At 37.5% G+C, this 10,997-nt stretch overlaps 1 protein-coding gene across 1 annotated transcript in view; it reads left to right on the top strand.

Annotated features, from left to right (window-relative positions):
- The first annotated feature begins 526 nt into the window (after positions 1–526).
- The window catches only part of LOC136863807 (zinc finger protein 543-like), a 43,181-nt gene continuing 32,710 nt past the window's right edge, over positions 527–10,997 (top strand). The window contains exon 1 of the mRNA XM_067140145.2: positions 527–1,018. Within this exon, the coding sequence (XP_066996246.2) occupies positions 527–1,018 (492 nt within the window). The remainder of the gene's footprint in view (positions 1,019–10,997) is intronic.

The raw sequence follows: 10,997 nt of genomic DNA, 5'->3' as shown, positions 1-10,997 counted from the left end.
GAATGATTGCTGGTACAAACAGGTGGGAACAATGGCATGAGGGAACTCAGAATGAGGAGATAAAGGCTAATTTAGGAATGAACTCGATGGATGAAGCTGTATGCATAAACTGGCTTTGGTGGTGGGGTCATGTGAGGCGAATGGAGGAGGATAGGTTACCTAGGAGAATAATGGACTATGTTATGGAGGGTAAGAGTAGTAGAGGGAGACCAAGACGACGATGGTTAGACTCTGTTTCTAACGATTTAAAGATAAGAGGTATAGAACTAAATGAGGCCACAACACTAGTTGCAAATCGAGGATTGTGGCGACGTTTAGTAAATTCTCAGAGGCTTGCAGACTGAACGCTGAAAGGCATAACAGTCTATAATGATAATATATGTATGTATGTTAAAATTTTTCTCCATTTAAGATATATGTTCCCAGGCTAATTGCTTTGAATTTGTATAGCATTACATGTTTAGTCTAATAAGTGCTTTTGAGAGAGAATTCTGTTCTATTATTTCAGGTGAAGAAACCAAGTGAGATGGCTGCTGATACAGATCCGGAGCAGAACTCTGCTCCCAAAAACATATCTTGCTTAATATGCAAAAGACATTTAGGTGTCTCCTCACAAAACAGTTGTGAAATTTTTCATAAAAATGTCTGTACTTCATCAACAGGGAGACCTTTATCATTCATTATTGGAGCTGTGTTAGAACATGAAATTGGGGAAGATGCAGAACATAGTAATGTTATTTGTGAGAATTGCTTTAATCTGCTTGATGAAGCTGATAAAATAGAATCAAGATTAGCTGAGATTAAAGTGGAACTGACTGCTAGTTACAAAAGAACAATTAAAATACAGAGTGAAGGTGTAAATGAAGAGGAGGAGGATGATTATAAATTACCACTGAGCTCTGATGATCCAAATATTGTCAAGGAGAAGATATTGGCAAGTTCTTGTAAGAAGCCAACACCGAAAAAAATTAAATCATTCCAGTCAACTGGTAATAGTGAAGAAGTGTATAAACTGAAGGTGAGTGATTTTTTTTTTTTAATGTGAGTGTTGTCAAGTAATAGATTCTCTTCTGTATTCATAGTATAAATTTTCAGGGATGTTATCATTATGCATATAATTGGTAAAAGGTAATGAAGGATTGAAACTGTTATGCATTATCTCCACTCAGCTCCTTTCAGTATGTTCTGACAAGCCGTATAGTTGAGAGTAATGGCTGGGGAGTGAGGAGGGCACATTAATCCTCTAGCAGAGACATGCATAATAAGAGCTGTCATTACAGATGTGTGGTCTCTGATACCATTGCTGCATTTAGTACTGTTGTTGACACATGAAGAAAACAATGGATATGAAACACATTATGTTTTGTCTTTTTACATTCCTTCATGCATTTGATTAAAAACAGGGATGTAGTGTACTGCAGTCTCTTAATTACTGTAATGTCATAAATTCTTATTCTCAAGCCAAATACTATTAGTAAACGCACAAGTAGGCTTCGCATGTGGACACATCTGTGAAATTTCATAAAGAAGCAGTTGAATGTGAATGAAATTCATGGAATAACACACATTCTGTAATGAATTGAAATAAAAAAATAACTGAACGTCGACTTTCCATGGAGGTCCTTGTCTGGCATGCAATATGCAAATGAGTAAAAACAATAGCATTAACAAAGATGTGCAGTCAGTTTGACTGGTGGCATTCTACTATCTCTAATGTTTTCAGTACTACATGAAAGAGCTGGACATCAAGCACACTATGCAACTTGTTTCTATCCAGAAAGTAAATGAGCACTCGCATTCATAAGTAGTGGGGAAGCCTTGATTTACTCATTTGAAATTTTGAGGTGGCTGAGGAGTTCTTACATTTGCGGCTGAGGGTTAATAAAAGTAACAGACTTGCCTTGCATTTATCTAGCTTTGTTTTTTATTGCTTTTAATGCCATACAAGAAACACACCAGGTTTTAGAAAAATAATTAGCAAATTAAGAAGCTGCACATTAAAGAATCTGGATGATTATGCATTTAAATTTTTGTTTTAGCAAGACAATATTATTTATTTATTTATTTATTTATTTATTTATTTATTTATTTATTTATTTATTTATTCATTCATTCATTCATTCATTCATTCATTCATTCATTTATTTATTTATCACTACTGATCTGCATTTCACCGGGCGAGTTGGCTGTGCGCGTAGAGGCGCGCGGCTGTGAGCTTGCATCCGGGAGATAGTAGGTTCGAATCCCACTATCGGCAGCCCTGAAAATGGTTTTCCGTGGTTTCCCATTTTCACACCAGGCAAATGCTGGGGCTGTACCTTAATTAAGGCCACAGCCGCTTTCTTCCAACTCCTAGGCCTTTCCTATCTCATCGTCGCCATAAGACCTATCTGTGTTGGCGCGACGTAAAGCCCCTAGCAAAAAAAAATCTGCATTTAGGGCAGTTGCGCAGGTGGCAGATTCCCTATCTGTTTTTTCCTAGCCTATTCTTAAATGATTGCAAAGAAATTGGAAAACTATTGAACATTTCCCTTGGTAAGTTATTCCCATCCCTAACTCCCCTTCCTATAAACGAATATTTGCCCCAATTTGTCCTCTTAAATTCCAACTTTATCTTCATATTGTGATCTTTCCTACTTTTAAAGACACCACTCAAACTTATTCGTCTACTGATGTCCTCCCATGCCATCTCTCCACTGACAGCTCGGAACATACCACTTAATAGAGCAGCTCGTCTCCTTTCTCCCAAATCTTCCCAGCCCAAACTTTGCAACATTTTTATAACGCTACTCTTTTTTCAGAAATCACCCAGAACAAATCGAGCTGCTTTTCTTTGGATTTTTTCCAGTTCTTGAATCAAGTAAGCCTCGTGAGGGTCCCATACACTGGAACCATACTCTAGTTGGGGTCCTACCAGAGACCTATATGCCCTCTCCTTTACATCCTTACTACAACCCCTAAATACCCTCATAACCATGTGCAGAGATCTGTACCCTTTATTAACAATCATATTTATGTGATTACCCCAATTAAGGTCTTTTCTTATATTAACACCTAGGTACTTACAATGATCCCCAAGAGGAACTTTCATCCCATCAACGCAGTAATTAAAACTGAGAGGACTTTTCCTATTTGTGACTTTTAACCCCGTTTATCATCATACCATTGCCCACCGTCCATCTCACAACACTATCGAGGTCACAATCTTGTAACTTATTTATTACTCTATACAGAATAACATCATCTGCAAACAGCCTTGTCTCTGATTTCACTTCTTTACATATATCATTGATATATATAAGAAAACATAAAGGTCCGATAATACTGTCTTTAGGAATTCCCCTGTTAATTATTACAGGGTCAGATAAAGCTTTGCCTACTCTAATTCTCTTAGTTCTATTTTCTAGAAATATAGCCACCCATTCAGTCACTCGTTTTTCTAGTCCAATTGCACTCATTTTTGCCAGTAGTCTTCCATGATCTACCCTATCAAATGCTTTAGATAGGTAAATCGCAATACAGTCCATTTGGCTTCCTGAATCCAGGATATCTGCTATATCTTGCTGAGGGATATCTTCAGATATTTAAAAAATTCATTCATTCATTCACTTTCATTTACAGTAGCTGCTTCAGTATTAATAGTAAATTTGTAACATACATACATACATACATACATACATACATACATACATACATACATACATACATACATACATACATACATACATACATACATACATACATACATACATACATACATACATACATACATACATACATACATACATACATACATACATACATACATACATACATACATACATACATACATACATACATACATACATACATACATACATACATACATACATACATACATACATACATACATACATACATACATACATACATACATACATACATACATACATACATACATACATACATACATACATACATACATACATACATACATACATACATACATACATACATACATACATACATACATACATACATACATACATACATACATACATACATACATACATACATACATACATACACCTACCTTCTTTGTAGACTGTTATGCCATTCTGCATTCAGTCTGCAAGCTTCTGTCAATTTATTAAATGCCTCCACAATCCTCTATTTGTAACTATTTCTGTGGCCTCATTTACCACTTATCCTTAGATCATTTTAAACTGAGGATAAACAGTCTGTGGACTTGTTCTCCCTCTACTTCGCTTACCCTCCATGACAGAGCCAGTTATTCTCCTAGGTAACCTATCCTCCTCCATTTGCCTTGCATGATCCCATCACCAAAGCCAGTTTATGTATTCAGCTTTATCAATTGAGTTCATTCCTAACAGTCTTTATTTTGTCTCTTCATCCTGAGTACACTGCAGTCATTGTTGCCACCAATTTATACTAGTGATCATTTTCGCTACTTTCATGCCTGGTACTTATGAATAAAATACCCTATGTCCACCCAGCTTCCACACCCATACTGCAAAGTTGGTCTGAAAATGGCCGATGTAAAAATATCTTCGTCTGGGAGCTGGCTTCTTTCTTACAGAATGTTGTTGATCGCAACTGATAGCTCACTGCATTAGCTTTGTTACACTTTGATTCAATCTCACTTACTGTACTACCATCCCAGGAGAATACACATCCTGAATACTTGAAATGATGTATCCATTCCAGTATTGTGTTTCCAAGCTGAGATTCAACTCTTTTAGGTTTCCCGGGATTGATATCGCTCTAGTCATGAAAACGCTAATTTTCATACTCATTGCACCTATTTTCAAGTTCCAAGATATTTGACTTCAGACTTTCATCACAGTCTGTCATTAAGACCAAGCTGTGTACATAGGCCAAACTGCTCACTACAATAAAACCCAAATCTGCCCACTGTCCTATTTTGAGGGCAGAAGACATACCCACCAGCTTTTACTACTGCATAAGCTGTCAGGCAAGAATTGGTGCTAATTATTATGTTGGAAGCACACTAAAGATATAAACTATCATTTGTTTTGGTTTCAAGCAGTTTAAAGAAATTTCTGTACATGGTGATAGCTTTATAACAACCAGACTTTGGCATCATGGAAAAGCTTGTGCCCTGGAAGAATGAAAGGTAAGTTACACAGTACTTTTTATTGATATTTGTAATCCAATTGGTGTGACATGTTGGTCAAGGTACAAGTAATGAATATATGAACTCTTCATTCTTGGTAGTGAATAAATGGCCATGCAATTTTTATTTTTATTTGAATGTCCTCTTTACAGGGTAGTGGGCCTAAGGGGTACTATTACATAGTTTATTTCTCCTCTATTCCAACTTGTTTCTGAATGAGATTTTGTCAATTCTGGAGGAAGAATCAGATGCAATGTGGTATCTGTTGCTGTGTTACCACCTAGTTCCATGGATGACATCATTACTGATGAGGAATCCAGTGAAGAGGTTGATTTGAACGTGAATCATCTTCATGGATCACAGTTACGTGATAACGCTGAAATGATGTACCATGAACAAGACGATGTAGTGGATGAAGTTGTAAATAAAACTTCCAACTGTGACATTACTCAGGGAAACCACCCGAAATTGCCCGTGTCTTCTAAAACTGCATACATGTGGACAAAACATGACTTGGAAACTGAAAACATTGAATGGTCCAGTTTGGATTTTGTTCCTAATAATCTCACTCCGTTAGAAACGTTCTCATCTTTGTTTGGTGATGAAATAATTGAACTTCTTGTCACTCATACTAACCGTTACGCAGCGTGCAAGAAACACTTGGGAGATATTTCCGAGAATGAAATGAGAACATTTATAGGGATTTTCCTTTTAAGTGGATATGTACCTGTTTCAAGAAGGAGAATGAACTGGAAGCATCATCGTGATTCTTACAACAAACTTGTTGCTAATTCTATGTCACAAAATCACTTTGAATTCATTCTAAACCATCTTCATTGTAGTGACAATGAGCATTTAGATAATAATGATAGGTTTGCCAAAGTCAGGCCTCTCATTATACTGTTGAATAAAAAATTTCTGGCATTTGTACCTCATCATAAATACCACAATGTTAATAAGGCTATGGTTCCCTTCTTTGGAAAGCATTGCTGTAAACAATTCACTCGTGGGAAACCAATCCATTTTGTATTTAAGCTTTGGGTTGGGAACATGGATGGAACCATATCAAGGAACAAGAGGCAATGCATGAGGAAATTACAGGAAAGAGCTTTTCTTAGGGCCAGCTGTAGTTCTCTAATATGTTGATATACTTTCTAACATCAGTCCCTTCCCTTATCATGTGTTCTTTGATAATTATTTTGCTACAGTTCCAGTTTTGGATGAGCTCAGTTCAAGAGGAATAAAAACCACTGAAACAATAAGAGAAAACAGAATATCAAAATGCCCAATTTTTCTAAAGATGAGCTGAAGAAGAATTGAGGTAGTTTTGATTTCAGATCATCACATAATATGAGAATAGTAGTGGCAAAGTCAATCGACAACAATGTGGTATCAGCTGCTTCAAATGCAGTGTCAGTGCTTCCAACTTGTCTCACCAAGAGGCATTCAAGAACTAAGAAAAAGAGGGTGACTGTAGAACAACTGGAAATTTTCAATTCGTATAATTGTGGAAGGGGGCGTTGATAGATCTGACCAAAATGTCAGTCTTGCATTTCATTTTGAGGGAAAAAGTGGTACTTTCCTCTTATCATGCACTGTATTGATGTGTGTGAGCAGAATGCTTGCCAGATCCACAAACTGAACAGAGGCAAATTGGATTATCTGACTTTTCTAAGACAAGGCGATGTTGCTCTCTTGCAATTCAGTGAACGAAAGACAGCAGAAAAGCACAGTTGTCTATTGCAGCTAGATAATGCTGATTCCAGATATGACCACATAGATCACATGAATGAATCCCAAGGGAAGCAAACAAGGTGCAGGTTATGCCACAAAAAAGTGTCTATGAGGTGCAAAAAGTGCAAAATTATGCTGCATGTGAAGTGTTTTGAGAAGTACCACCATGCCGTGTATTTTACTGTATTCCCTTCAGTTCAAACTCTAACAATTCATTCTGTAATCAGATTGCTTGTATTATATTGGAATTAAGAATAATATAACATAAGAATGACATATACTCTTTTCTTATTATCATATCCCTTTTGCCCACTGTCCTTTCTATAGGACATCCCCTCCTATCCATGCAATATACCTGGTCCTGAAATACTTAACATTGGGGATCATCATACAACCTATAGGTCAGTTATAAACCATTAATCTTCAAATTCAAGCTAAACATTTTTGTGGGCAGATCTGGGTTAAGACCAAGACGTCAACATAGGCCAAACTGCTCACTACATAATACCAAGCTGTCAAGATAGGCCGAACTGCTCACTACAGTAAGACCAAGCCATCAACATATGCCAAACTGCTCACTAGGTTTCCTGGCCCCGCAGTGTAGGGGTAGCATGCCTGCCTCTTACTTGGAGGCCCTGAGTTTGATTCTTGGCCAGGTCAGGGAGTTTTACCTGATTTTACCTGATTCTAGGTCCACTCGGGTTGACAATTGACGAGCTATCTGATGGTTAGATAGCAGCCCAGGTCTAGAAAGCAAATAACGGCCAAGAGGATTTGTCATGCTGACCATACGACACCTTGTAATCTGAGCAGCGATCGCTTGGTAGGCCAAGGCACCATGAGTTTTGTTTGGCTCACTACATTTCCACCTAACTGAGTATACCTTCCACTAGATGATCCATGTTAAACTGTGTACAACAAAGATGAAATATTACTGCTTTATCTAACCCATATAAGTACCTTGAACCAAGAACTCATTCTACCATCAGTTCTCACTGCAGCCCAGTTGTCAACAAAAATGTGTTTGATTGCTTTTACTAATCTTCCTGTAATCCCCCAGTACAGGTAACATGTTTTCCCTTTGCACTCTGTCATATGCCTTCTCTGCATCTATGAAACATAAATATAACTTATCCTTCTCATACTGTAGCATTTTTCAATGAACTGGTATACACTGAAAATCTGATCCTGATGGCCCATCCATAGTCTGAACCACATTTTCTTCCAGTCTGAACTACATTTTCACCCAACTTTGTCTGAACAACTGATCGCTCCCTCCATTCCAAAGAGCCAATGAGCACCTTGCCTGATATATTATGTGACTGAAACACCTCAATAGTATTTGCAATCCTTTCTGTTCCCTTGCTAATAGATAGGTATAATTACTGCTTTTGTCCAATTAATAGGTACCTTACTATCATTCCATGCTAATCTTATTACTCCTTGAAGCCAATCCTTCCCTGCCTTCCAACTATATTCCACTTCAGGTCTAATTTCAGCTATTCATGCTGCTTTATGACAGTAGAATTTACTTACCATCCTCTCCAATTCAAGCATAATATCACTAACATGGTTGTCCTCCTTGCCATGTGCACAGTTGTTTGTGATGTGAACAGAAAAATTTCTGTTTACGTTGAAAAGATTTAAAAAATATTCCTCCCAACTGTTCCGTGTTTCCACGGAATCTACGATAAGTTCAACTAATTTACACAAAACGCTATTCATGTCCTTTATCCCTCCCTTTGTAAGATTCTTTATTACTGTCCCAACAGGTTTCTGTGCCCTTGACCTAGCCTTTCAAGGATATTATAATGATCTTCCCATAACTTCTTCTTGGATACAACAATAATTTGTTTTTGCTCTGTTCACCTACGTATATTTCTCTGTCTGCATCAGTCCATCTTTGGAGCCATTTCTGATACACCTTGTTTTTACGTTTACCAGCTGCCCTTACACTGTCATTTCACCAAGATGTTCACTTTATCCCACCTTGAGGCTATACACAGTTGTTGCCAGGCATTCTCTTGCTGATTCTGCTAAACAATAACCCTGTATTCAAACCATTTTCTTTCTGTAATCTAAACCTGCTTACTGTATGTTAATTACAACTTTTCATTAATCCTACCCATGTCTAATTTCCTCAGCCTGGAGATTTTCTAGGCGTAGCGTGCCTACCTCTTACCCGGAGGCCCCAGGTTCGATTCCCGGCCAGGTCAGGGAAGTTTACCTGCATCTGAGGGCTGGCTCGAAGTCCACTCAGCCTATGTGATTACAATTGAGGAGCTATCTGACGGTGAGATGGGGCCCCTGGTCTAGAAAGCCAAGAATAACAGCTGAGAGGATCTGTTGTGCTGATCACATGACACTTCACAATCTGCAGACCTTTGGGCTTAGCAGCGGTCGCTTGGTAGGCCATGGTCCTTTGGGGCTGTTGCGCCATGGGGTTTGGTTTGGTTTGGTTTTTGGTGTTTGGAGATTTTCTACCCTTATTCGCGTGCAAATGGATTTCACTTTCTCTGTCCTAGGCCCGGAGTTATTTGGTTCACTACCACTTAGATAGAGATCTGTATCATTTTAAAAAGTCTGTGGAATACCTGCACATTCCTAACAGATTTTCTGGATTCTAAATCAGTTGTGATATTGTCTATTATACATGTTATAGCTACACCCGCTATGAAACGTCATGGTCATAAAACAGACCTTTAATAATGACTTCATTTTAAATAATCCTTAATTTAGCCAGTAATTTGCTGTATGATACTGAGGCTGAATATGCTGTACATTTTAGGCCATACCTTGAACAAAAGTACTGTACATGACCAGTGGATATCAGATGATGATTGATTTTTTATGGAGTCAAGTATCAAGGGGATCAGCTCCTTAGTAGGAAAATGTCTGCACTCAGGTACACAAAAATGGGTCGTCAAAGAAATATTATATATTCTTGAAACCCAAGGATATTCATAAACTGTGGATAGCCAGTTGCCAAAGAGATGATACTTGGAATCCAAATACCTGCACAATATATTCATCCTGTTTGAAATAAGAGTATTTTGAAAGAAAGTCATCTTCTGTGACAGCCAATTTTTATGTCGTTAGGTGCATATCAGTAGGGGGTACTTTCAGTGACTAATGAAATTTGTTTCAAATTAGCCTTTTAATATACAGTACATACATGAATCCAGACCATGTCCTTTGTTCTGCATTTTCACACTGGGAAAATGCTGGGGCTGTACCTTAACCCAGATAACCCTGAAATAATTTTTGATTTCGAATAAGGAATATTTCCATGAAAAATCTATCATTCAGGTTGTAAATAAAGCACTTTGATTTAATGTCACTTAGTACAGTATCATTCTGGAAGGTTACAGATCCTATTTACTTAAATATTGGAAATAGTAATTTTGCTACTTTTCATATCATATTCACTGCCCCTGTTTTCAAGTTCCAGTATATTAGCACAGTCTGCCATTATGACCAAAGCATTGGAATATGCTGAATTGCTTACCATATTTTTCCCTAACTAAATCCCTCCCTGCCACTTTTTTCCTTTCAGTAGATTATCTATGTAAACTATTAACAAAGGTGACCTTGTTTACCCCTGTAAATATCTTGAACCAAGAACTCATTCTACCTTCAACATAAGTACCTTTGATTGTTTTTATTAATCTAATCTTCCAAACTAGCTTGTTTAACTTATAGAAGTCTGAACCAACGAAAACAGACATTTCACACTCTTATTGAAAGTATTCTTCCTTCTAGATAGTGGTGTACTCTGAAAGTGTGTTCCCAATGTATTGAGCTTTTGCTTAATGTTGAAAGTACCGTATGCCTGCGAATATCTCCTTTTTTTTTTTTTCCCCCCCTTCAAAATTTGGTTGCGGTTATTTGGAGTGTAGGTATAATTAGTGTCCAGGTTGGTACAGTGCTTCTGACCTACAGAAATCTGTAAGTTAGTAGTACATGCTGCGTCATTTAAGTGACGTTGGTTTGTTTAGTAGGACGCGTTCGGATTGGCTGGTTTGAGTTCTCATTATAGGTCAGCTAAAGAAAAGCTGCATATTATTGAAGAGAGAAAATTGGCAATCCCAGTGCAGGAAGAAAGTATGGTGTGAATGGGAGTTGT

This window comes from Anabrus simplex, chromosome 2, assembly GCF_040414725.1.
Source record: "Anabrus simplex isolate iqAnaSimp1 chromosome 2, ASM4041472v1, whole genome shotgun sequence".
NCBI lineage: Eukaryota > Metazoa > Arthropoda > Insecta > Orthoptera > Tettigoniidae > Anabrus > Anabrus simplex.
Note: the sequence above shows the minus strand (reverse complement) of the source record. Positions and strands in the feature narration are given on the sequence as shown.